The 27,544-nt window shown below is 44.3% G+C and overlaps 1 protein-coding gene across 3 annotated transcripts in view; it reads right to left on the bottom strand.

Moving 5' to 3' along the window:
- The window catches only part of LOC126143485 (uncharacterized), a 131,094-nt gene extending 105,641 nt beyond the window's left edge, over positions 1-25,453 (bottom strand). For 2 of the 3 annotated variants that reach the window (XM_049915405.1, XM_049915406.1), the window contains exon 1: positions 25,245-25,452. In XM_049915405.1, coding sequence (XP_049771362.1) covers positions 25,245-25,432 — 188 coding nt within the window. In that variant the 5' untranslated portion in view covers positions 25,433-25,452. Of the gene's footprint in view, positions 1-25,244 lie in introns of all 3 variants that reach the window. The other variant, XM_049915407.1, reaches the window with a different exon arrangement.
- Between the last annotated feature and the right edge of the window lie 2,091 nt (positions 25,454-27,544).

Genomic DNA, 27,544 nt, shown 5'->3' with positions numbered 1-27,544 from the left:
GGGTATTGTGTATGAAGATCGAAACCGTTGTTGATTTCTATGAAGAACTTTATTTTGTTCCGTGTCTCTTACAGTACAAAATGGTTCAAATGGCTCTGAGCACTATGGGACTTAAAATCTGAGGTCATCAGTCCCCTAGAACATAGAACTACTTAAACCTAACTAACCTAATGACATCACACACATCCACGAGCGAGGCAGGATTCGAACCTGCGACCATAGCGGTCGCGCAGTTCCAGACTGAAGCGCCTAGAACCGCTCGGCCACAACTTACAGTACAAACAGAAATAGTTCTGCTCATAACTTGAAATAGTGAGACTTCGATAAACTAACGTTTGTGAATGAAGGTCTATTTCGCTACATCTACATCTACACGGATACTCTGCAAATCACATTTAAGTGCCTGGCTGAGGGTTCATCGAACCACCTTCACAATTCTCTATTATTCCAATCTCGTATAGCGCGCGGAAAGAATGAACACCTATATCTTTCCCTACGAGCTCTGATTTCCCTTATTTTATCGTGGTGAACGTTCCTCCCTATGGAGGTCGGTGTCAACAAAATATTCTCGCATTCGGAGGAGAAAGTTGGTGATTGTAATTTCGTGAGAAGATTCAGTCGCAACGAAAAACGCCTTTCTTTTAATGATGTCCATCGTAAATTCTTTATCATTTCAGTGACACTCTGTCCCATATTTCGCGATGATACAAAACGTGCTGCCTTTGAACTTTTTCGATGTACTCAGTCAGTCCTATCTGGTAAGGATCCCACACCGCGCAGCAGTATTCTAAAAGTGGACGGACAAGCGTAGTGTAGGCAGTCTCCTTAGTAGGTCTGTTACATTTTCCAAGTGTCCTGCCAATAAAACGCAGCATTTGGTCAGCCTTCCCCACTAAATTTTCCGTGTGTTCCTTCCAATTTATGTTGTTCGTAATTGTAATACCTAGGTATTTAGTGGAATTTACCGCTTTTAGATTAAACTGATTTATACTGTAACCGAAGTTTAACGGCTTCCTTTTAGAACTCCTGTGGATGACCTCAACCTCTTCGTTATTTAGGGTCAACTGCCAATTTTCGCACCATTCAGATATCTTTTCTAAATCGTTTTGCAATTTCTTTTGTTCTTCTGATGAATTTATTAGTCAATAAACGACAGCGTCATCTGCAAACAACCTAAGACGGCTGCTCAGGTTGTCTCCGAAATCGTATATACAGATAATGAACAGCAAAGGGCCTACAACACAACCTTGGGGAACTCCAGAAATCACGTTTTACTGGACGACTTTTCGTCAATTACTACGAACTGTGACCTCTCTGACAGCAAGTCACAAATCCAGTCACATAACTGAGACGATATTCCATAAGCTGCAAGGTTTGTACTACGATGGGTCCTGGGTGCGTCCCGCGCAGCGATAAATTTCGTAGGGAAGGTTGGCAACTTGGTGACGTAGATACGAAGACGACTGACTCATCGCTGGCGGCGGTCCGTTATCTCGAGATAATGAGGAGCGCTTCTGGAGAACTCACTCACTGACACACTCATGTGCAAAAGTTCGGCATCCAAGATTTGGTTAAAACATTCCCTATACCGGAAAACGGGCGATTAGTCTGACGGGGAACGATATGAATTAGGGCGATTAGTCTGACGGGGAACGATATGAATGTCGTGTATAGGACTGTGCTCGAGAGATCTGATATGAAAATTGAGAAATAAATGGAGGACGGTCGGTTGGTTTCAGGAAAGGATAAGGAACAAACGGTGCAGGTGGCAGTTTGAGAATAACAGAACAAGTAATGCTAGCATTTAACAGGGATACATGCGTCGAAGTTTGCTGGGAATAAAGACTGGGCTACAGAAGTCGGCTGAAGCCCTCGGAAGGTGCCGGTGTTGACTGGAACGACAGCAGACTGATAACCGAACCGTAAACAAGACGAAAAGTAAGCACAGAGCGTAGCGTATCGAAGGGGGGTGGGGGGGGGGGGAGGGGGGAAGCTCCGTTAGAGAGCGCGATGTTCAGTATGTGTGCATCCAAACTCACAAGGCATTAGGAAAAAGAAGCGGCGTATTCAGTGGGAGGAAAAGGGGTGGACGCAGTTAAGTATGCAGGCTATCAAGCCAAGAGAATCGTGGAATAGTGCTGCAATGGAAGACCCCGGCACAAGTACAACATTTCCAGCTTAGACTGGACGCGCTGCACTGAATTTTCCATCATATTTTTATTTTGTTCGCAAATTGTGACCTTCCTCACACCCTTTACGCAAATCGAGGCCATAGAAGCGTGCACTTTCCCAATTGTACTTCTGGCCAAACCGCTGTTCTCTTAGCTGTGGTAATATTTCCATAACAGGTTTCATCCCGTATCCAACACATCTTTACAAGTTAAATACCAGTTCTCACAGACTTAGCTTTAGATATGTTTAAATGCAAAGAAATATTTTCATAAAAGTTTTCATCCCCTATCTCCACAGAAACAGGTATTTTCTTATTTCTAACCGAGAAGCCAAATACATACTTTCAGAGATTGTTTCAAAAGTGCTAGCATAATAGAATATTTCCATAAAATTTTTCATCCCCTATTTTATCCCCTTTTGGGGTTGAAGTTACCAAAAACACTGAAACACATCTTTTTACTTCCAACCGAGAAACCAAGTACAAAGTTTCTTGGGGCGAGGAATTCTGCCTTATCCGAGACACCTTTTACTCTCTTTTTTTCACCCAGACACGTTTCAGCACTTTTTGTGCTATCTTCAGTGGGCTATTTTTATTTTCTAGCTGTAAAATTGTTGTTACATAATAACATTTCGTGAAACTCTTGGTACATAATATTTACAATTCTGAATAAATAATTGTTGTAAAATATTATACATCATTTGTTCATAGTTCACATGTGAGATATGTATTAACGACGTGCTGCACTGTGTGTTGTTCATAGCATTATGTCAGAGTTCTATTTATAGCTTAATTGGCAAAAAGAGTGGCTGTATGCATTAGATTACATACCGTACATGATGCAATTGGACATTTATTTTGGCAGCTACTCTGCTACACAATCTACAACTTCGCATCTGCAAACAGCGAAACGTAATTTTTATTTTTCTGTTTTTTACGCATTTACAAACGGAAATGAGTACATATCATGTTTTTTGTGGGTAACTTACGGTTTTGACATCGTGGTGCTTCCTCGAATGTTATTGGCGAAGTGAATAGGCTGATTTCGCGTCACTCGGCACCGCACTTTCTCCCATTTTTCAAAACAGAGGCAGAGTTTTCGCCGCCATTACATGTCGTTGTGCAGCACAATATTAAAACCGTAAGTTACACACAAAAAACGTGATATATACTCATTTCCATTTGTAAATGCTTAATACACAGAAAAATAAAAATTACGTTATGCTGTTTGCAGATGAGAAGTTCTGGATTGTGTAGCAAAATAGCTACAAAAAATAAATGTCCAATTCCATCATGTAAGGTATGTAATCTAATGCATACAGCCACTCTTTTTGCCAGTTAAGCTATAAACAGAACTCTGACATAATGCTGCGAACAACACACAGCGCATTAGGTTGTTAATACATAACTCACACGTGAACTATGAGTTCATGTATAATGTATTACATCAATTATTTATTGACAATTGCAAATATTGCCGCGCGGGATGAGCCGAGCGGTCTATGACGTTGAAGTCGTGGACTGTGCGGCTGGTCCCGGCGGAGGTTCGAGTCCTCCCTCGGGCATGGGTGTGTGTGTGTCTGTCCTTAGGATAATTTAGGTTAAGTAGTGTGTAAGCTTAGGGACTCGTGACCTTAGCAGTCAAGTCCCATAAGACTTCACACACATTTGAGCATTTAGTTCTACTAAATGTTAATATGTGACAACACTTTTACAGTTAGAAAATAAAGATAACCGACTGAAGACGGCACAAAAAGGGCCGAAACATGTCTGGGTGAAACAAAACAGACAAAAGGTGTCTTGCATAAGGCGGAATTCCTCATCCCATTTTCGTAGCAAGCACGTACGTAACAAGAAGAACTGAAACACCACAAAATGATCAAAGTTTCTTACATTTAGACGTCTTCAACTTTTGTAGTCTTTTCTTCCTCAGTTGCGTGTAATATTATGGTATATTGATAATTTTTACTTATGGACCGTCTGACAGCAACTGAATAAAACACAATTTTAGTGCCATACGCGTTTCGCCTTTATTTTCTGCAAGGCATCATCAGTGGCCTGGAATATGTACATATGTTAGCTATTTAATCTACATTTTTGTCACTGTGCCCATAGGTTATAAACAGTTCTTTTGGTTGGTATTTCCTATTAAGTAGTAATGTTTTGAACTGTACTTACAGGTTGCGTGGACAATTTCTTACATATTACGCTCCTGTTGCATTTTTGGTGTTGTTCTTCTTCTTAGGAATGCCAATTTGCGGGTTTTTTCCCACATTCCACAGCACTATGAACTGAACGCTTGTTTCACTGCAGTGTTTTGGTTTCTGTTGCCGACTGTCGAATGTTTTGGCCAAAGATCGAATGTTATTGCCGAACTTTCGAGTGTAATTATTGAAGTATCTGTGATCTGTTCGTGTATGCATTTGTGTGTGTGTGTGTGTGTGTGTGTGTGTGTGTGTGTCTTACAGTGTGTGTGTGTATGTGTGTGTATGTTTGTGTGTGTGTGTATGTGTATGTGTGTGTGTTACCATGTGGTTTCTTTGCTGTGTTTGTGTGTGTGTGTGTGTGTGTGTGTGTGTGTGTCCAGATGGTGTGGGGAAGAGTTTTTTTGTTTTATGTTATCATTTCCTTTATGAAGTGTGTTTGTTCATTTATCACATGTTTGTTTTCTGCTATGGCTTTCTGCATGTGGAAGTTTTCTTGCGTTTGTATAAGATGTTTGTCACGGTTGCTTATTATCAATGTTCCATGTTTGTAGGATGATGCTTATGGTGTTTTAAATGCTCTGCAAATGTTGGTTTGTTTCATACTTTCAACATCTGATATGTTCTTTGTATTCCAGGCCACTGATGATGCCTTGCAGAAAATAAAGGCGAAACGCGTACGGCACTAAAATTGTGTTTTATTCAGTTGCTGTCACACGGTCCTTAAGTAAAAATTATCAATATACGGTAATTCCTAGATTTAGCTTTAAAAATACTTTTGTAACGAAATTTTCATAAAAATTTGCGTCTTCCACTTGACCACTTGAGGAGTTGAATTTGCAAAAACACTAAAGCGCGCCACTTTTTGTTTGTAACTGAAATCAGATTCTAAATTTTCACAGGTTTAGATTTAGAAGTGCTTTTATTATGAAGTGTGCAGGGTGAGTCAGTAGGGAAGGCACGCGCTTTGATGGCTTCTGATTCTGAACAAATGAAAAGCTCCAATGCGCACGCACGCCCTTTCCTTAACCGTGCTCGACGTACACAGTTGTTCGAAAGTCTCGAGCTTCAGCCGCCATAGCGACGGCTGGCTACGTAGTGTAGTGATGGGGAGCTCGTGAATGAACCGTTCAAATGAACGCTTCACTCCAGTGAGGTGTGAACTAACCACTCAATTTCAATGAACTGGTACTTCAAACTCTTCACAGATAGCACGCTCCACACTTTTTTCTAGTTCACTCACTCTCTTCCCCTCTCCCTCTCCCACTACATCGGCGCTACGTCACTCATCCTCCCTTCACTTGAGTCCTCCCTCTGCTGCCTGTCGACGAATCGCGCGTTGTTTGTGGGGAACGATACGTTTATTAGGGGTTGGGGTGGTGAGGGGCGAGGGGAAGGCAGCGTCAGCTGCTACGTGCAGTGCTGACATTACTCGTGACTATTTGTGCAGTTAAACTTCGCGTCTACGGGTAGCCTACCGTTGGCAGCGCTTGCAGACAAATGAATATTAAAGATATAAACGAAGGGGCTGGCTGTGTGAGCACGCACAGCCAACATGAAAGTAAAAGGTTTGTTAATAACACTGAAAGAGGGATTCTACCTGAAATCGTACCAATGACTACAGGCGACAGTTTACGTTTCGAATCTGGAGGGTTATTATTCTCAACAAAAATAAAATCTACAGGAAAACTTCTGAATAATTACTTAACGTAGGTATATAGACTGTGACAGTGGTAAACATACTCATTCTATTTTGGATTAAATTTTACAAGGAACATAAAATTGGACTGCATTTCGTTGGTAGCCCTATTTTTCAGTTCATGAATACAACAAATAATATTTCACTTGGCAGATAAAGACTTTTTCGGACGCTTCGTGAGAAAATTTCGAGCAAGATTAAATGTAATACCTTCTTTATATGTGACAGTCTTCTCTGTTTATCTTTCCTTTGTCCCCTTCGACTATGCTCTATTTAAGTTAACTCAGCGTAAAACGTTGCGTGCACGTTACTGCATAGTTCGGCCATCTGTTGGTAAAATTATGAAGTATTACTAAGCTTCGTTGTACGAGCGAGGCGAAGCGAGCGTAGCCGCGGCTGAGCGGCGAACTGGGCAACTTCGCCAGGCTTCCGTACTTCACGAATGAACTACCTCATTTGAACGCTTCACGGCAAAGAGTGAAATGAATGAAGCAGTTCACTGGAATGAACGAGTTCGACCCATCTCTAACGTAGTGCTTGCTCTCTTCACGTTTTCTGCGACACACACACTGACTGGGTGGGCCGTTGTTTGAGGCGGTGGGGCCGCGTTACGCCTCACGTGCGCACCTGTCGGTCCGAGTCAGCAACGACAGCGAAAACATCCCCCACCACGCGGAACCTCTGCCTCGCATTTCACACGCGTGCGCTCCTGCAGGGCAAGGCAACGCACGGCGGACACAGGCAGCTAGCTGTCTGTGTCTGGACACTGCTCAACATTAGAGGACAGTGTTTCTGTCATCTTCTGTCACCTCCACTCGCCCTGTTTCCCCCCTGTTTTCATTAGTATCGTCGCAAACTGTTAACGAGAGGACACCCAGGGGACAGGCGGAACAACGTGAGCAGTGGCGGTGAAGGGGCGGCTGCGTTCGGCGGCCGACAAGGCGGTCGCGCTGGACTGCGCGTCTCCAGTACGGTCCAGGCGTCAGCGCACGATGTTCGACGAGTAGTGCACACTTATACGAGGGGCGTTTGAAAAGTCCGTGCAAAAATAAAAAAACGTATTTGGGATAAACCTTTCTTATTTTTCGACATAGTCTCCTTTTAGACTTACGCACTTCGCCCAACGCTGTTCTAATTTGTTGATCCCTTCCGAATAATAGGAACTGTCCAAGTCTGCAAAATAGGTATTTGTTGCTGCAATCGCCTGCTCGTTTGAATAAAATCTTTGCCCCGCCAGCCGTTTCTTCAAATTGGGGAACAAATAGTAGTCCGAGGGAGCCAAGTCTGGAGAATAAGGGGGGATGTGAAACGAGTTGGAATCCTGTTTCCATTAATTTTGCGACCACAGCTGCTGAGGTGTGTGCTGGTGCATTGTCGTGATGGAAAAGGTCTTTTTTTGCTGTCCAATCGCCGGTATTGTCTTGCAGCTCTGATTTCAAACGGTCCGATAACGATGAATAATGTGCACCTGTAATAGTTTTACCCTTTGATAGATAGTCGTTGATGATTATCCCTTGCGAATTCCAAATGACTGTCGCCATAACCTTTCAGGCCGAAGGAGTGGTCTTCGCATTTTTTGGTGCAGGTTCTCCCTCGGTAACGCATTGTTTAGATTGTTGTTTGGTCTCAGTAGTACAGTAACGTATCCACGTTTCATCCACAGTGACGAAACGACGCTTAAAGTCCTGTGGATTCTTCCTAAACAGATGCAAACCATCCTTGCAATACTTCACACGATTCCGTTTTTGGTCAAGCGTGAGGAATCGCGGAACCCGTCCTGCGGATAGCTTTATCGTGTCCAAATGTTTGTGCAAAATATTACGTACCCGACCATTCGAAACGCCCGTAGTAGTAGCAGCAGTCACACGCACCTTGACTCTTCTCTCATCCGTCACCATATCGTGCATTTTGTCGATGATCTCTGGAGTCGTAACCCCCACAGGGCGTCCAGAACGTTCACCATCACTTGGCCACTGCGAAAACTTTGAGGCCACTTATAAACTGTTCTGATCGAAGGTGCAGGGTCACTGTAATGTTTATCAAGCTCATCTTTAGTTTCCTGAGGCGTTTTGCCTTTCATAAAGTAATGTTTACTCACCACGCGAAATACTTTTTCGTCCATTTTTTGACAATCACTCGACTTCCTTCATTCACACGAATGCGAAACACAAAGAAATAGACCAATACGGCTGAAACTTTGTGTGTGCTCTTTCCAAAGATGCCACTAACTGAACGTGACCTCGATAGGCTCCGGTGCTGCCATCTCCCGGACAGTGCTCGGACTTTTCAAACACCCCTCGTATTTGGATTCTGAGGCCGAGGTGGACGTGCAGTGAAGCACCCAGCAGAGCTGCAGAGAGGGCAGGCTGTGGGGGCTCCGCTAGCTGGAGCTTCAGTAACTGGGGCAGCCAACTTATCGAATGTTTCGAGAGCAACTGTTCCAGCAGTCGTGACAGCCTACACGAAACACGGAAAGACGTCATCGTGTCAGCGTAACAGCGCAAATCGAAACTAAATGACGGACATCGCCGTACGCTAACACGAATTGTGTCGAAACGACACAAAATTACGGCGGCTAAAGTGAGTACAGAGCTTAATAGCCATCTTCGAGACCCCGTATCTGTCGACACTGTCAGCCGAGAACTCCGTAAAGCGAATATTCGTGAACGAGCTGCATTACCGAAACCGTCGGTGACGGCAACCGACGCGAAGAAGCGCAAAACATGGTGTCAGCAGCATAAATCCCGGACGGCTGAAACACGTCATACGGTCCGACTGGTCAACGTTGTCGCTATTTCCTATGTTGGGCTAGGTTTACGTCTGGAGAGCGCCGAAAGAAGCCTACACTCCTGGCTGCTCAACAGTTAATCACGGCAGTGTGACGGTGTGGGCGGCCACAGCGTGGTACTCTGCTGGTCCCATTATTACTCTGAAAGGCATCTACATCTACATCTATACTCCGCAAGCCACCTTACGGTGTGTGGCGGAGGGTACTTATTGTACCACTATCTGATCCCCCCTTCCTTGTTCCATTCACGAATTGTGCGTGGGAAGAACGACTGCTTGTAAGTCTCCGTATTTGCTCTAATTTCTCGGATCTTTTCGTTGTCATCATTACGCGAGATATATGTGGGCGGTAGTAATATGTTGCCCATCTCTTCCCGGAATGTGCTCTCTCGTAATTTCGATAATAAACCTCTCCGTATTGCGTAACGCCTTTCTTGAAGTGTCCGCCACTGGAGCTTGTTCAGCATCTCCGTAACGCTCTCGCGCTGACTAAATGTCCCCATGACGAATCGCGCTGCTTTTCGCTGGATCATGTCTATCTCTTCTATTAATCCAACCTGGTAAGGGTCCCATACTGATGAGCAATACTCAAGAATCGGACGAACAAGCGTTTTGTAAGCTACTTCTTTCGTCGATGAGTCACATTTTCTTAGAATTCTTCCTATGAATCTCAACCTGGCGCCTGCTTTTCCCACTATTTGTTTTATGTGATCATTCCACTTCAGATCGCTCCGGATAGTAACTCCTAAGTATTTTACGGTCGTTACCGCTTCCAATGATTTACCACCTATGGCATAATCGTACTGGAATGGATTTCTGCCCCTATGTATGAGCATTATATTACATTTATCTACGTTTAGGGAAAGCTGCCAGCTGTCGCACCATGCATTAATCCTCTGCAGGTCTTCCTGGAGTACGTACGAGTCTTCTGATGTTGCTACTTTCTTGTAGACAACCGTGTCATCTGCAAATAGCCTCACGGAGCTACCGATGTTGTCAACTAAGTCATTTATGTATATTGTAAACAATAAAGGTCCTATCACGCTTCCTTGCGGTACTCCCGAAATTACCTCTACATCTGCAGATTTTGAACCGTTAAGAATGACATGTTGTGTTCTTTCTTCTAGGAAATCCTGAATCCAATCACAAACCTGGTCCGATATTCCGTAAGCTCGTATTTTTTTCATTAAACGTAAGTGCGGAACCGTATCAAATGCCTTCCTGAAGTCCAGGAATACGGCATCAATCTGCTCGCCAGTGTCTACGGCACTGTGAATTTCTTGGGCAAATAGGGCGAGCTGAGTTTCACATGATCTCTGTTTGCGGAATCCATGTTGGTTATGATGAAGGAGATTTGTATTATCTAAGAACGTCATAATACGAGAACACAAAACATGTTCCATTATTCTACAACAGATTGACGTAAGCGAAATAGGCCTATAATTATTCGCATCTGATGACATGGTGTCAGCAGCATAAATCCCGGACGGCTGAAACACGTCATACGGTCCGACTGGTCAACGTTGTCGTTATTTCCTATGTTGGGCTAGGTTTACGTCTGGAGAGCGCCGAAAGAAGCCTACACTCCTGGCTGCTCAACAGTTAATCACGGAAGTGTGACGGTGTGGGCGGCCACAGCGTGGTACTCTGCTGGTCCCATTATTACTCTGAAAGGCAGTGCTACAGCCAACGGTTATGTGGACATTTCAGGTGATCAGGTGCACCCCACGATTCAAATGTTGTTCCCCGACGACGATGCCACACTTCAGGAGGATAACGCACCCACCCACACAGCCAGGACGGTACGGTCGTGGTGTGAGGGGCGTGCGGCTGGACTGCAGCCTCTTCCCCGGCCAGCACGGTCCAGTCCCCGGACTCCTAACACTACGGAACCCTTGGGGGCGGCATTTGAGCGCAGACTCCGCAGCGAATTTCCGCCTCCCTCGTCACTGCAGGAGTTACAAGAGGTTCTCATCGAAGAGTGGCATAACATTCCACTGGAGACTATACAATAACTGTATGGCTGTATGGCTGTATGGCAAGAAGAATGGCAGCTGCATTGCGGTCAAATGGGGGGGGGGGGTCGTCCAACCCCTTAGTAATAAACCGTTCCCAAGTAAGTACAGGTGTTCACGTATCCGCTGTACGTTCGTACGACGTTTTTCTCATAACCACTATGGCCAGCACTATCACACCTTCGCTCCTGATTCACCCTGTATTTTCATGTTCTATTTCACGCCATTAGGGACGGAACATCAAAAAATACAGACATGTGTGGTTTGTTTTTCCAATTGTAACAGAGAAGTTAAATGTCAGTTTTCATAGATGTAGTTTGAAAAAAGCTTCGGTTAATGAATTATTTTAGAAAAAAAGGTTCAAGCACCCGCATAGAGGTTAAATTTCCGAAAATGCTGATGCTGTTACGCTTCCTTTACTTCTGTCCGCAGTCCTGGCTTCAATAGCGACATATTTTCAAAACAGCTGGACTAAATTAAACCGTATCAGAAGGGGCCATGTAAGACGCAATGCATGCGAGTACAGGTGGGGCCTGTGCGACTCAGCAGCCCGTGACTGTGGAGAACCACAACAGAGCGTCCGCCACATTACTGAGGAAAGCCCCTTTAAGAGGATACGCCGGACCTGTCCCTGAGGTTACAAATGTGAAACCCTCTGCTTTGGGTTGGCTGTGGACTCCAGATATTGAGCTTTAAATGTATGAATGAGCTTCTAGTCAGGCTTGCCAAGCTCTTAACGTGTAGTTATTTTGTCTCGGGTGTTTCTACTTTATCCTTTTGTGCTATTGCTTGTTTTTTACACATGTACTACTTACAGATCGTTTTGTTTTATACATTTCGTTTACATATTGTTGTACTTATATAAAATACTGTCGCTGTATTGCCATACGCAAAATAAAAAAAATAAATTAAAAACACCTTTGATCCCCCTTTTCCCCTAGTTTGCGGGTGGAACACAGGAAAATGCGTTGTTACGCGACGCCTGCTGTATACAGGGTGTTACAAAAAGGTACGGCCAAACTTTCAGGAAACATTCCTCACACACAAAGAAAGAAATGTAGACATGTGTCCGGAAACGCTTACTTTCCATGTTAGAGGTCATTTTATTACTTCTCTTCAAATCACATTAATCACGGAATGGAAACACACAGCAACAGAACGTACCAACGTGACTTCAAACACTTTGTGACAGGAAATGTTCAAAATGTCCTCCGTTAGCGAGGATACGTGCATCCACCCTCCGCCGCACGGAATCCCTGACGCGCTGATGCAGCCCTGGAGAATGGCGTATTGTATCACAGCCGTCCACAATACGAGCACGAAGAGTCTCTACATTTGGTACCGGGGTTGGGTAGACGAGAGCTTTCAAATGCCCCCATAAATGAAAGTAAAGAGGGTTGAGGTCAGGAGAGCGTGGAGGCCACGGAATTGGTCCGCCTCTACCAATCCGTCGGTCACCGAATCTGTCGTCGAGAAGCGTACGAACACTTGGACTGAAATGTGCAGGAGCTTCATCGTGCACGAACCACATGTTGTGTCGTACTTGTAAAGGCACATGTTCTAGCAGCACAGGTAGAGTATCCCGTATGAAATGAATATAACGTGCTCCATTGAGCGTAGGTGGAAGAACATGGGGCCCAATCGAGACATCACCAACAATGCCTGCCCAAAGGTTCACAGAAAATCTGTGTCGATGACGTTATTGCACAATTGCGTGCGGATTCTCGTCAGCCCACACATGTCGATTGTGAATCGAGGAAGTACAGTACATACTGAGGAAACTAAAATGAGCTCTAACATGGAAAGTAAGCGTTTCCGGACATATCTCCACATAACATCTTTTCTTTCTTTGTGTCTGAGGAATGTTTCCTGAAAGTTTGGCCGTACCTTTTTGTACACCCTGTATATGAGACCGGCAGGAGTTGCAGCGGTCAGCCTGTCCTCCGTGCTGGGCCGCTGTGAGTCAGCGACTGGCTGAGTCAGACTGTCAGCCCCGGCGCCGACCGTTGTGCGTGTGTACAGGCAGGTCTGTAGCACTGGAGCACTGGAGTTGCGTGCAGGACCCTGGGTGGCTGCCTCCGCTGTGTAGAGGTGGCAAAAAATAACGTAACTGATAGAAATAACCGGTTACTGAGAAGTAACGGTTACTGCGATAACCGTTCCTCTGATTCTGGCAGTTATTTCAATAACTGTTTAGTGTCAACAGTGCCTCGCGCCATCTGTTGACCGAAGATCGTACTGCGCATTTGGAAGGCGTTCTATAGACCATGGGAATAACTGTGAGACTGCGCGCCATCTGTTGATAAGAACTGTGTACTATTTCGTGGGCCTTCGTTACTTTTAGCATAAACAATTAAATAAAGTTAATGTCCGAGCCGTGGCTGATAGGAGCTGCAGTACTGGCATTAACAAGTACGGTCGTTCACTTAAGCCACCGCCTTACGTGTTAATTTAGCTTGGACGGGTAGTAGAAGGAAAGTTACTTAGGAATTCGAGCGACTATGGAAATAACTGTCAGAAACCGGTATTCTCCTCTGGCAGTTATCGTTATTGGCTCGTAGTTCTAGTTCTCTGGTAGTTATCGGGCTACCACCACAGATAACCTGGAAGCTGGTAACGGAATAACTGTGTGTCTAGACGTTCCTGACTCGGTGACTCCAGTTAAAGGTCGTAGTTCCAGGTGATATTTCCAGAGAGGATAGTAACTGGAGCGAACAAATATTTTCGTACTGCTACGGAAATAGCCGCTGGCCATCGCGAATGACAAATAACATGTCAGAAAGTATAACATAATACAGTGGAATATAATAATTATTATCCTCATCATTTGTCAGGAGATTGTCAAAATATGTGAATATATCACAGTAACTGCTAATATTTACAGAATTGGTACACTGACAGAATAAAACACAGTTACGTACTTTTAATAAATTTATCGTACACAGAATACCCGATCTTAACTGTTGCAACCAAGTGCTGTCAAAACTGAAATATAGCAGAATTTTTACCTAAGCTGGTCTATCAGTCTCTGTTACGATATTCATCTACAGAGTAGAAGGAGGGGTCGATGGAAGCGTCTGATTCCACCCGTCTGCTTCGACGTAAAGGTTTTGTGGTGTGTGAATGTCATTACGGCACGGTGTTTATGAGTTGGTTTGTGTGTGTGTGTGGTGGGGGGGGGGGGGGGGGCTGTAATTCTAGGTTGCAGTGCCGGAATTTGCTGGTGGTAATTAATTTTTTTTTTCTAGCTGTGATGTTTTGTGTATTTATGATGTATTGAATGTGATTTAATTTATGTAGGGATGATTGATTTGTAGACTTTTGGGATTGTGGTTTTATTTTTCGCAGTTGTAGGTGTTGGTTTTTTGGCATCAGTAGCTGTGGTGGACCTATATAGGTCACCGGAAATGACCGATTCCCATTTTCATAGTTGTGTGTGTTGATGTTTTACTATCGTCATCTGAGGTTGACCTATATAGGTCAAGGGAAATGTCTGATTCCAATTTTCGTACTTTTAGTTGTGGGTATTGGTGTTTTGGTATGGTCACCTATAGTTGACCTATATTGTTCAAGGGAAGTGTCCGGTTCCTGCAGATTTTTGTTGGTGTAGCAGAATGCTGTAAATTTTTTTTTTCTTTTTGTTCTTCATTTTGTGTTTTGGGATCATGGTGTGTTTTTTTTACTAGCTTGTCCTCACCCTAAAACCCCCAACTTCCCGCAGTTGTCCCATTGGTTTGATTGTATTTTTGGTGGGAAATGTTATTGTATTATTTATATGTATCTTCATGTTTGTTGCCATGTGTATGTAGTGACGTCATAGACACACTTAAATTAGCCATTTCCGGCATATTGATGACGGGTGGAATCAGACACTTCTGTATCAAATAGTCTTTCAAACACACTGTAAACCGTGCCTTATCTGAAACCAAGTTTTTAATGGTTGCTGACTTGCTGGCAGTTTATTGAAAATGCATGTTCCTGAATATTGGACCCCTTTTGGACCAAGGTAAGTAATTTTAGGTCTTTATGTAGATTGCTGTTCCCATTTCTAGTACTGATATTATGTATTAAGCTATTGGTTGGAAATACTTGTAACAAATTTCATAAAGGAATAAATATATTAGGAAGCAGTGGTTAGAATACAAAGTTCCTTGAACAGGTTCCTACATGATGTTCTTGAATTGATACCACAAACGATTTTTATTACACGCTTTTACATGCGAAAAACTTTTGCTACGTTTGATAAGTTCCCACAGAATATGCTCCCTTATGAAATAACAAAATTAAAAAAATGTGGTATGCCCTTCCCAACTGAATTTATTATCGAGTTGTAGTCCCAGAAATGTAACACTGTCAACCTTTTCGATCTGCATGTCTTCATATGTTATAAACATGCTGTCGCTGGAGAAATCGAGCAGTTTGCAAATCTGACATAAAACTTGGATTAGCGTACTGACACTTTCCCCAATAGGACTAGCTTTTACAGCACAGGAGTAAACGAATCTGTCACATTACGTATATTTTTTGTTGTATTATAAGGCTGTACACTTTATTCTATTATGTGAGCAGCACAAGAAATTAAGCTTCGAATTTAACCTACAGTACTCAGTTTACATATTACTTCATACTTAAAAATGCACGTTGTTAACATTTTACTTAAACAGTGCTTTGGCGAAGTTCCGCGTACTTTCAGTCGCAGCTGCGAAGATAATATTTCTAATAGCGACCGATAACCTACAAACATATAATATGAAACACTAATAATCGTTCTAACATCAACTAAAATGTACCCGGAGTTAATAAGCTAAGGTTATGACACGATTCATACGACATTCCTGCTATTTCACACTACTCGCAGTTATACTGATAACTAAACAGATGGATTCCGGAATCATTCCAATTTCTAACTATGTCGTTATTTAACTGTCGGAGTTATCGGTATTCGCTAGCGAAAAATAACTTGGCAGTTATTAATAACGGTTAACGATAACGGTTATCAAAGAATAACTGGAACTGTGATAACGGTTACTCTAGAATAACCGTTTGGCCCACCTCTACCGCTGTGTGTTGCCAAGGAGAAGCGGAACACAGGGCACTACGACCCTGGAGTGGTGGGAGGGGGGTAGGATGGGGGGGGGGGGAGCGGCGAGGAGCGGGGGCGGCCAGCACAGCAGTCAGTCCAGGTCAGTGTCAGCTGCTTCTCTGGACTAGGCAACCCTGCCGCGTCTCGCCTCTGTAACCGCCTCCTGTCGCATTTCTGGTGGGGAAAAGCCGGAGTAGCTAGAAACGGCTTTCGTCTAGGCTAACGATACATACAGGCTCAGTGTAGAAAACGCACATTTTTTTTACTCGATATGTGATACAAATGATTCAACTTTTACCGAGTCGACGACTTACGTATATAAATGGTTCAAATGGCTCTGGGCACTATCGGATCTAACTTCTGAGATCCTGCCCTAGCACTTAGAACTACTTAAACCTAACTAGGGACATCACACACATCCATGCCCGAGGCAGCATTCAGACGTGAATCCGTAGCGGTCGCGCGGTTCCAGACTGTAGCGCCTAGAACCGCTCGGCCACCCAGGCCGGCTTACGTATATAACACAAGATTTCGTTATTACCTGAATTCTGGAGCTATGCTTGTTTCGAGGGTCGATGTGGGAGGTTAAAGTACCTACGCTTAAAAGAGCATTGCGACAGGTGAAAGCTGCTTCACCGAAAAAGATTTCCGGTACACCTAAGGAAGACAACCACGAAATGTTTTGCGTGCAGCGTGTTATTACGTGGCAGTGAATTACGGTCACGTTTATAGCTGTTAAGGAAAGAGACAAATTCTCGGATAGGTTTGAAACACGACTGCTGTGCGAAATACTTGGACTGACAGAATGAGGAATAAAGAAGCACTTCTGGGAATGGGAGAGGAAAGAAACTTCTTGGAAACGATTAAAATGAGGAAAACATATTTACTGGCAGCATACGTACTGCGAAGAGACTGTCTGCAACGATGAGTCGCCCAAGAAAAGGGTGCGGCTGGAAGAAGAGGGCTCTGAATGCTTAATGCCGGCAGACAAGCCGCGGTTTGTACTGACTGGAGGAGGAAAGGCGTCGAGTAATGCAGGAGTAGGAGCTGGTGTTCCCCGGGAAAGTGTTGCACGCCCTCTGCTGTTCGTGATCTGCGTAAACGGTTTAGGACGGAATCTGAGTAACACTCTTAGATATGCTCACATGTACCGTCATGTAATGTCATCGGATCACTGAAACGAATTGTAAAATGATACAGACAATATATCTGTGTGGCGCAAAAAGCGGCAGTTGACACTAAATCACGAAAAGTGTGAACTCATTCACACGAACACTGAAACCGAAACGGTGAATTTCAGTTACACGATAAATCACACAAATGTAAAAGCTCTAAACTCAAGTAAATAGTTAGGAATTACGATTAGGAACAAGTTAAACTAGGACGATCACAGGGACAATCTTAATTTAAACTGGAGCAACAACGCAGATAATGTTGTCGGCAAAGCAAACGAGAGACTGCTACCTATTGACTTAACAATTAGAAAATACTTCCAATTGATACGTGCCATACAGCAAACCAGTGCTTAACAGTATTGGTTGAAAACAGTCTCGGTTGCAATTTTAGTTTTTTATTCATCAACGAAGCGTTTCGCCTTATTTAGGCATCTTCAGGTTATCTACATAGAAAACAGAGAACAAATACATGTATTTACTAATCGCGATCGCGTTGTGCAGACTTGGATAACCTATAAGCACGTTTAGACAGATCCAGTATTGAAAGAGCAAGTACCTTAATTTGGTATTTGCTAGAAGAATGCTTCAGTCAGTGTAGCCAAAGGTCATCGTCGGATATATGAGGCCGACATCGCCTTCGTTAAACTCGGTAAAAACTATGAATATAAAGTAGTAAAATCATTACCTTTTCTATATCTATGCAGATCTCGGTGCCTCTCGCGGCCCTCTAGAAAAGGTACGATTTTACTGTTTTATGTTTATAGTTTTTACTGAGTTTAACGAAGGCGATGTCGGCCTCATGTATCCGACGATGCCCTTCGGCTACACTGACTGAAGCATTCTTCTAAGGAAATACCAAATTAAGGTATTTGCTCTTTCAGTACTTGATCTGTCTATACGTGCTTATAGGTTATCCAAGTCTGCACAACGCGATCGCGATTAGTACATACATGTATTTGTTCTCTGTTTTCTATGTAGATAACCTGAAGATGGCTAAATAAGGCGAAACGCTTCGTTGAAGAATAAAAAACTAAAATTGCAACCGAGACTGTTTTCAACCAATTTTAGAAAATGCAACAGGTCTACTCGAGAGACTGCGTACACGACGCTTGTCTGCCCCCTTCTGTAGTACTGCTGTGCGGTGTGGGGCAAGAAGCATTGGGTAGGTTTGACGGATGACATCGGAAAAGTTCAGAGAAGCACAGCTCGTTTCGTATTATCGGGAAACAGGGGGGATACGGTACAGTATTTAAAACAAGGGCGTTTCTCGCTGCCGCAGGATTCTCTCGTGGAGTTTCGAACACCAACTTCCTGCTGGGAGTGCTATAATATTTTTTTTTTTGCCGCCTATCAACATACGGGGAAAATATCATCGTAACAAAATAAAGAGAGCTCGCACGGAAAGAGTGAAGCGTTTGAAGTTAAAAATCTTCTGGGTTACTAGGCCGCGTCACGTTTCTTCTAAACTGTTCGATGTTTCGACTGTCCGCTACTGCTAGAGCGCTGTCAGGGACGAGTTTTCTGCCGTTTACCAATACTGTCACTTCTCCAGGACGAACGCCAGAAAACTCCCCCTTTATACACTCCTGGAAATGGAAAAAAGAACACATTGACACCGGTGTGTCAGACCCACCATACTTGCTCCGGACACTGCGAGAGGGCTGTACAAGCAATGATCACACGCACGGCACAGCGGACACACCAGGAACCGCGGTGTTGGCCGTCGAATGGCGCTAGCTGCGCAGCATTTGTGCACCGCCGCCGTCAGTGTCAGCCAGTTTGCCGTGGCATACGGAGCTCCATCGCAGTCTTTAACACTGGTAGCATGCCGCGACAGCGTGGACGTGAACCGTATGTGCAGTTGACGGACTTTGAGCGAGGGCGTATAGTGGGCATGCGGGAGGCCGGGTGGACGTACCGCCGAATTGCTCAACACGTGGGGCGTGAGGTCTCCACAGTACATCGATGTTGTCGCCAGTGGTCGGCGGAAGGTGCACGTGCCCGTCGACCTGGGACCGGACCGCAGCGACGCACGGATGCACGCCGAGACCGTAGGATCCTACGCAGTGCCGTAGGGGACCGCACCGCCACTTCCCAGCAAATTAGGGACACTGTTGCTCCTGGAGTATCGGCGAGGACCATTCGCAACCGTCTCCATGAAGCTGGGCTACGGTCCCGCACACCGTTAGGCCGTCTTCCGCTCACGCCCCAACATCGTGCAGCCCGCCTCCAGTGGTGTCGCGACAGGCGTGAATGGAGGGACGAATGGAGACGTGTCGTCTTCAGCGATGAGAGTCGCTTCTGCCTCGGTGCCAATGATGGTCGTATGCGTGTTTGGCGCAGTGCAGGTGAGCGCCACAATCAGGACTGCATACGACCGAGGCACACAGGGCCAACACCCGGCATCATGGTGTGGGGAGCGATCTCCTACACTGGCCGTACACCACTGGTGATCGTCGAGGGGACACTGAATAGTGCACGGTACATCCAAACCGTCATCGAACCCATCGTTCTACCACTCCTAGACCGGCGAGGGAACTTGCTGTTCCAACAGGACAATGCACGTCCGCATGTATCCCGTGCCACCCAACGTGCTCTAGAAGATGTAAGTCAACTACCCTGGCCAGCAAGATCTCCGGATCTGTCCCCCATTGAGCATGTTTGGGACTGGATGAAGCGTCGTCTCACGCGGTCTGCACGTCCAGCACGAACGCTGGTCCAACTGAGGCGCCAGGTGGAAATGGCATGGCAAGCCGTTCCACAGGACTACATCCAGCATCTCTACGATCGTCTCCATGAGAGAATAGCAGCCTGCATTGCTGCGAAAGGTGGATATACACTGTACTAGTGCCGACATTGTGCATGCTCTGTTGCCTGTGTCTATGTGCCTGTGGTTCTGTCAGTGTGATCATGTGATGTATCTGACCCCAGGAATGTGTCAATAAAGTTTCCCCTTCCTGGGACAATGAATTCACGGTGTTCTTATTTCAATTTCCAGGAGTGTAAGTGGACGCGACACTCGGTCCCTGACAGCGCTCTAGCAGTAGCGGACAGTCGAAACGTCGAACATTTTAGAAGAAACGTGACGCGGCCTAATAACCCAGAAGATTTTTAACTTCAATGACAGCGGCCACGAAAGCCTGCAGACTCACATTGAAGCGTTTGTTTTCCCCGCACGCTGTTCGAGAATGGAACGGTAGAGAAGCAGTTTGCATGTGGTACGATGAACCCTCCGCCAGGCGCTTAATTGTAAACTGCAGTGTAATCACGTAGATCTGGATCACTATTACAGGGCGGCGCAAACGCGGAAAACCGCGCGCGTCCAAAGCGAGGTGCGGCGAGTGGCTGCCCAGTGCATCGGTTCAACTCGGCTTGCTAAGTGAGGCTCACGCTATGCACTGCCGGACGGCTTAGTCAACATTGGAATACGTAGGCGCAAGACAATTACCGGAATAATGGAACCATGTTGTTGTTGTTGTTGTGGTCTTCAGTCCTGAGACTGGTTTGATGCAGCTCTCCATGCTACTCTATCCTGTGCAAGCTTCTTCATTTCCCAGTACCTACTGCAACCTACATCCTTCTGGATCTGCTTGGTGTATTCATCTCTCGGTCTCCCTCTACGATTTTTACCCTCCACGCTGCCCTCCAATACTAACCTGGTGATCCCTCGATGCCTCACGATATACCCTACCAACAGGTCCCTTCTTCTGGTCAAGTTGTGCCACAAACTCCTCTTCTCCCCAATCCTATTCAATACCTCCTCGTTAGTTATGTGATCTACCCATCTAATCTTCAGCATTCTTCTGTAGCACCACATTTAGAAAGCTTCTGTTCTCTTCTTGTCCAAACTATTTATCGTCCACGTTTCACTTCCATACATGGCTACACTCCATACAAATACTTTCAGAAATGACTTCCTGACACTTAAATCTATACTCGATGTGATGGAACCATCTGCTCCAAAAAAAGGGAAAATTGCCGAAAGTCGATTTAAACCGGAATGGGAACTCTCCTACTGTTTTGTGCGTTGTGACGATAAAGCCAAATGTCTAATCTGCGATACACTAATTACGTGTGTCAGAAAATCGTCTATTGAAAGGCACTACAGCAAATTGCATTCAGAAAAGTATAGTGATATAACAATATAACAGGGGATACCAAAGAGGAAGAATTACGGAAGTTGCAAACTCTTGCAGAAGAGAATTCTGTATCTACAAACGATGTTTGCTGCAAGTACTTTAGCATGTATATTTTGGTTAAAGGTCGCGCGAAACGAAATAACATTTGTTTAGATTTCTTAGTTTTCGTTTTCGCATAAATTATTTCTAACATCTTTTTTTCTCTACTTTAGGGTGAAGAAATGACTCTCAGAGCTGGTTACAAAGTTGCTCTACGTTTAGCAAGAGCTGCGAGGCCATGTATGGACGGGCCATTAATAAAAAAACATTGTGTTGGACGTAGTAGAGGCAATGAATCCCACACTAGCTCCCGCGTACAGCAGAATACCACCTTCCAGAATGACAATACGTCGGAGAATCAACGGCATTGCTGACAATTTGCATGAACAACTGGCAGCCAAAATTAAAAAGTTCCCAGCGTACTCCACCGCGATTGATGACTCCACGACACTGGTCAGTTAGCAATATTTTTGCGGTGGCGTGGACGACGACCTACATGTAACGGAAGAGCTCCTGGACATGATTTCGTTGAAGGACACTGTTGCAGGGGCGGATATTTTAGCAGCTGTTGGAATGGCAGCTGAAGGAATAGGACTCCCTTGGGAAAAGCTGTTTTCCGTAACCACAGACGGGGCACCAGCAATGTGCGGTAAAGCGAAACGGTTTATTGGCCTACTGCGGAAAAAAACTTAACATGCCGAATTTACCTTCCGTTCATTGTTTTGCACAGCAAGAGGCTCTTTGTGGGAAAGTTGTCGGTCTTCAAGATGTGATGAAGGTAGTGGTGCGTATCGTGAACTACATTCGTTCTCATGGACTCACTCATCGTCAATTCAAGGAATTTTTGATTCCCTTATAAACTGAAGCTCCTCAAAAACAACCTTTCAGAGAAAAGTAGGCAACACTTTCCTGAACTAGGCAAGCGAGATATAAATTGTACCTTTATTAAAACAGCCTGATTTTTATAACCGCTCTAATCGAAACGGTACTATGTTTTTGTTTGACAGCATCTGTGCAGGAAGGAGCGCGCTTTGAAAAATACGAAAAATACGTGGAGGTGCTACAATCCCTTTAATACGCGTTTAACGACCGATTCCAGGTAATGTGCCGGTATATGACATACAGCTAAATAAAGGAGGTTGCGTTACATATGCAAGTGTAACATTACATTAAAACCAATAGTACACATTACATGTTTCTTAAAACCTATCGCATTTTAGTACTTCGAAGCAACGGCTTACATTACTTTCATTTCTTAACACTGGCTTTGTTACCTACCTGCAGCCCTGCAGCCACTTCTCGATGTTTTTGTGAAACCTTTTTCGATGGATATTGAAAGTGCGCCTTCAGACTTACATTTCGAACTAATTGATTTGCAAAGCGATGCTCACCGAAAGGATGTGTTTTACAATACAAATACAATTCTACCAGAATCTGCCGAAGGAAGAATTTCCCAAGTTACACAGAGAAGCAGCGAGGATTATTTCTATGTTTGGTTCCACTTGTGTATGTGAAAGGTTTTTTTCTGTTTTGTCTTGACAAAAACTAGATTGCGTGCGAGTATTTCTAATTGCAATTTAAGAAATTCTCTCAGAATTGCTGTCAGCCAATCTCTTGTTCCAGATCTTAGTAGCATAATTGCAAATAAAATAAAGAGCACATAGGAAGATACGTTTGTGTTGAAACCAAATTTAAAATTGTTACCATTACAGTTATTATATAAATCTCTTTTGTACCGGTACACCAAACTAAGGCCGGTATTACACTATCAAATTTCTTTGTCAAAGATTTGATCAAAGATGTGATCCAATATTCCGTCCAATATATTTGACAAAGATCTTTGACGTAGCGCTAGAGGGGTATTACACTGTCATCAAATTTTTCGTCAAAGTTCAAGATGGCTGACAACACCTTGTTACTAACCGCAGCAGTTCTACGTACTCCAATTGCATTGTGTGCACATGCGGAAAAGAAGTGGGGGAAAAAATGGAACCATACATATGAGGTTGACAGTCTTAAAAGTCCTGGGATTACAACTTGATGATAAATTCAGTTGGGAGGAGCACACCACAGAACTGCAGAAAGGCCTTAACAAATCTGTATTTGCAATTCGAGTGTTAGCAGACATAGGAAACATAAAAATGAAAAAGCTTGCATACTTTCATTCCATAATGTCATATGGTATAATATTTTGGGGTAAATCTTGAAGTCAAACAAGTTTTCAAGGTCCAAATGCGTGTAATACGTATTATTTGTGGAGTAAATTCACGGACCTCCCGCAGAAACCTCTTCAAAGAACTGGGTATACTAACTACTGCCTCTCAGTATATTTACTTCTTAATGAAATTTGTCGTAAATAATATATCTCTTTTTTCCAAGAAACAACTCAGTTCATACATACAATACCAGGAACAAAAATGATCTGCACAAGGACTTAAAAGCGTCTGTGATATATTCTGTTACTCGTTTTTATTCTCTGTGGGTGTTTTTAGTATTTGGAAAAAGGGACCGATGACCATCGCAGTCTGGTCCCTTTAATCCCACAAACCAACCAATTTACTTTAGTTCAAAAAGGGGTCCACTACTCAGGAACACTCATCTTCAATAATTTGCCAGGAAACATAAAAAATTTAGTTACAAATAAAGATCAGTTTAAAAGGAGCCTGCAAGACTTACTAGTGGCCAACTCCTTCTACTCCATAGACGAATTTTTTAATAGAAACGAATGATGTATTGTATTTATTCATACTATTAGTATTGTTATTTCAGCTTAAAAAAAATCGACATGTTCCACATCCACGAGGCTCTCCTCAACACGGATCTATGGAACGAAAAACTAATCTAATGTGGGTGAAGCCGTGGGTTTTACGACGACACGATAAAAGCATTCAACAAAACTCGTTACGTGAGCTTACAGTAGAAGACGTCAAGTCGTACATCAATTACTTAAGAATGGATGAGCATACATTTCTGTATGTGCTCAATGAAGTGTATCCTCATATCACAAAGCACAATATTCACTTAAGAACTGCTACATCTTCAGAAGACAGGCTCACTATAACACTCCCATTCCTTGCTACAGGAGAGGGTTATGTTAGGTCAGGTTAGGTCAGGTCTCCAATCTTCTTAATCTATTTTTGTATTCAGGGTGCCTCACGTTGTAAAGCGCCTCATCAGCTTCAGACATCTCTATTAATTTTGTAGTTGTCGGCACACACCAATTGTATTTACCGGCAATGGTTATAAAAACACTACAGACGACAGAACGCTGCAGCGATGCTAGCGCTCCATGTGGTAACATATCACATCGCAGTGAACAGAAGACAAGCGGTTTCTTTGATCAAATATACAGCGAGGCCCTAGATTTGATCAAATATTGGACGACATTTGACAAAGTCCCTATTACACTATCAAATATCTTTGACAAAGAAATTTGATAGTGTAATATTTGTAATTGCAATTTAAGAAATTCTCTCAGAATTGCTGTCAGCCAATCTCTTGTTCCAGATCTTAGTAGCATAATTGCAAATAAAACTAAGAGCACATAGGAACATACGTTTGTGTTGAAACCAAATTTAAAATTGTTACTATTATAGTTATTATATAAATCTCTTTTGTACCGGTACACCAAACTAAGCTCTCCACCTAGTGTACGTTAGTATTTGGCAGTGACTAAGACAGCATGCTAGAAGCTTTGAAACAGGTCGAGACAGGCAGCTCGAGCGACACAAGCTAAGGGAGTGAGAGGCAGAAAGCCGGGGAGTGGGGGGTCTGCACCGCCGTGAACATAGCGCAGCCGTCTTCTGCACTGCGCGATGCACCGGTGCATGCACCTTGTGCGGCCCTGGAATAACACTGGAAACCGGCCTAGTTGGCAGCAGATTGAGAAAGAGCGACAGCACGAGAGAAGAGCGGAGGGCGCCCGGCTGATACCTGTTGAAAGACGAGACACACAGCGAGGCTGGAGCTGGAATGGTGAGGTCGAGCGGGCCGGAGCGCCCTGGACAGCGCCGGCTCTGTCGGTACTCACCCAGAGCGGCGGCCGCAGGCAGGCTGGAGAAGAAGCAGGCCAGCAGGCAGAGCAGGCGGCGCTCCAGGCGGTGACAGTGACGGTGCTCCATGGCGAGGCGTCGCTGTGCGAGTAGTGAAGTGCGAGGCGGCGGCTGCGGGCCCGGCTCAGGGAGCTGCAGCGTGCGTGGGGGAGGGGGGGGGAACCCCCTCCACCGCTACGGGACTTCCCCTAGCAGCGCGGCGCGTCAGCAGGCAGGCAGGCAACTGCTGGGCAAGAAACGACACACACGAGACGCCGCAGTCGGACGCTTCCGCTCCAGGAGAAGCGACGACGTCAACACACTAGAGATGGGCAAACAGAAACACGTAACTGTTTCGAAACAAATGGAACAGTACAATGTAATGTTTCGATACGCTGTTTCCAAACAGTGAAACAGTTTGTGATTTGTAATTTAATAAACCTACACATTTTATCATCTTGAATGTCTACTGTATAAGTATGTCCATATAAACACAAATGATCTGCGAGAGCGCTAATCATATCGCAGAAAGTATGAAACTATCACTTAGGCGTCTTGGCAGTTTCGTATTTCATGCAGCAAATGCGCTGCTTTCGTGTCGTGTGACTTTCATACTTTTCAATTCGCTGAGGACAGCCATAGCCGAAGACAGAAGACCAACGAACAGAATTGGAGGTGGGAGCAAACTGCAGGAACAGCGGATATGCTACTGGGATTCCCACATTCCGTTAGTATGGGTAATATACCCATCCTGATAATTTCCATGCACACAAAGGGAACCATTGTGGATAATAGGCACAGTGACTGTAGACTTACAAATAATGTCAAATAATTCGAATAAATAATTAAATATAACAGAAAAAGTTTTGTCTTTCAAGGTGTTTCGAACCGTTACTATAAATTCACCATGCTTCCCAGCCCTTCCCGTTCACCATTACACTATCAGTGATATGTCAGACAGATTGTTTGCAATTATACCTACATCAAATTTGTATATATGTCTAATAACTGTCACTCTACCCCTTTCTTTTATTCAAAATCTTGTAGGCTTACTTGCGTTTCTTAATATGATTACCGTGCATGAACAGAGAAGCGTATGTTATAAAAAAGTGTAATTTAACTGAATGATTTTCACATATTTATTATTTTCAATGTGAATAGTATGCGTTGTTTTATTGTTTGGTTAGTGTTTATAAAGCAGATGTTACGCCATTTTCGGAATAGGACAGTCAGCTAGAAACGAAACTTTATTTTCAGATATCTTAAGCTTCACGCTATTGCTTGTCAAAAAGATTTCGACACTCTTGAAAGTGTTTCACGACGTGGTGTGTTGTGTTTCAGTGTCTGTGCCGAGCCCGAATCTCGTCCGACACAGAGCGGAATGAAACACCACTGTTTCGATACAATTAGTCCGTTCCAGGCACAGGTGGACTGAAACAGCCTTATTTTGAAACAACGATACAGTTTCTGTGTCTGGCTCGAGATCGAATCTGGTCCGGTTTTCCGAGACAGGAGCGGAATGAAACACCACTGTTTCGAAACAGTGAACCACAGCCGTTCCGAAGCATTGAAACAGTTCCACGTATCGATACACTGTATCGAAACATAGAAACAGTGGCCAAGTCTACAACACGCACTGCTGGCCATTACAATCGCTACACCACGGACATGACGTGCTGCAGACGCGAAAGTTAACCGACAGGATGAAGATGCTGTGAAATGAAAATTATTAGCTTTCCACAGCATTCACACGAGGTTGGCGCCGGTGATGACACCTACAACGTGCTGACACGAGGAAAGTTTCCAACCGATTTCTCATACACAAACAGCAGTTGACCGGCGTTGCCGGGTGAAACGTTGTTGTGATGCCTCTTGTAAGGAGGGGAAATGCGTACCATCACGTTTCCGACTTTGATAAAGGTCGGACTGTAGACTGTCGCGATTGCGGTTTATCGTATCGCGACATTGCTGCTCGCGTCGGTCGAGATCCGATGACTGTTAGCAGAATATTGAATCGGTGGGTTCAGGACAGTAATACGGAACGCCGTGCTGGATCCCAACGGCCTCGTATCACTAGCGGTCGAGATGACAGGCATCTTATCTGCACGGCTGTAACGGATCTTGCAGCCACGTCTCGATCCCTGAGTGAAGAAGTGGGGAAGTTTGCAAGACGACAACCGCCTGCACGAACAGTTCGACGAC

The sequence above is a fragment of the Schistocerca cancellata genome, unplaced genomic scaffold (genome assembly GCF_023864275.1).
Source record: "Schistocerca cancellata isolate TAMUIC-IGC-003103 unplaced genomic scaffold, iqSchCanc2.1 HiC_scaffold_808, whole genome shotgun sequence".
NCBI classification, from domain to species: Eukaryota; Metazoa; Arthropoda; class Insecta; order Orthoptera; family Acrididae; genus Schistocerca; species Schistocerca cancellata.
Note: the sequence above shows the minus strand (reverse complement) of the source record. Positions and strands in the feature narration are given on the sequence as shown.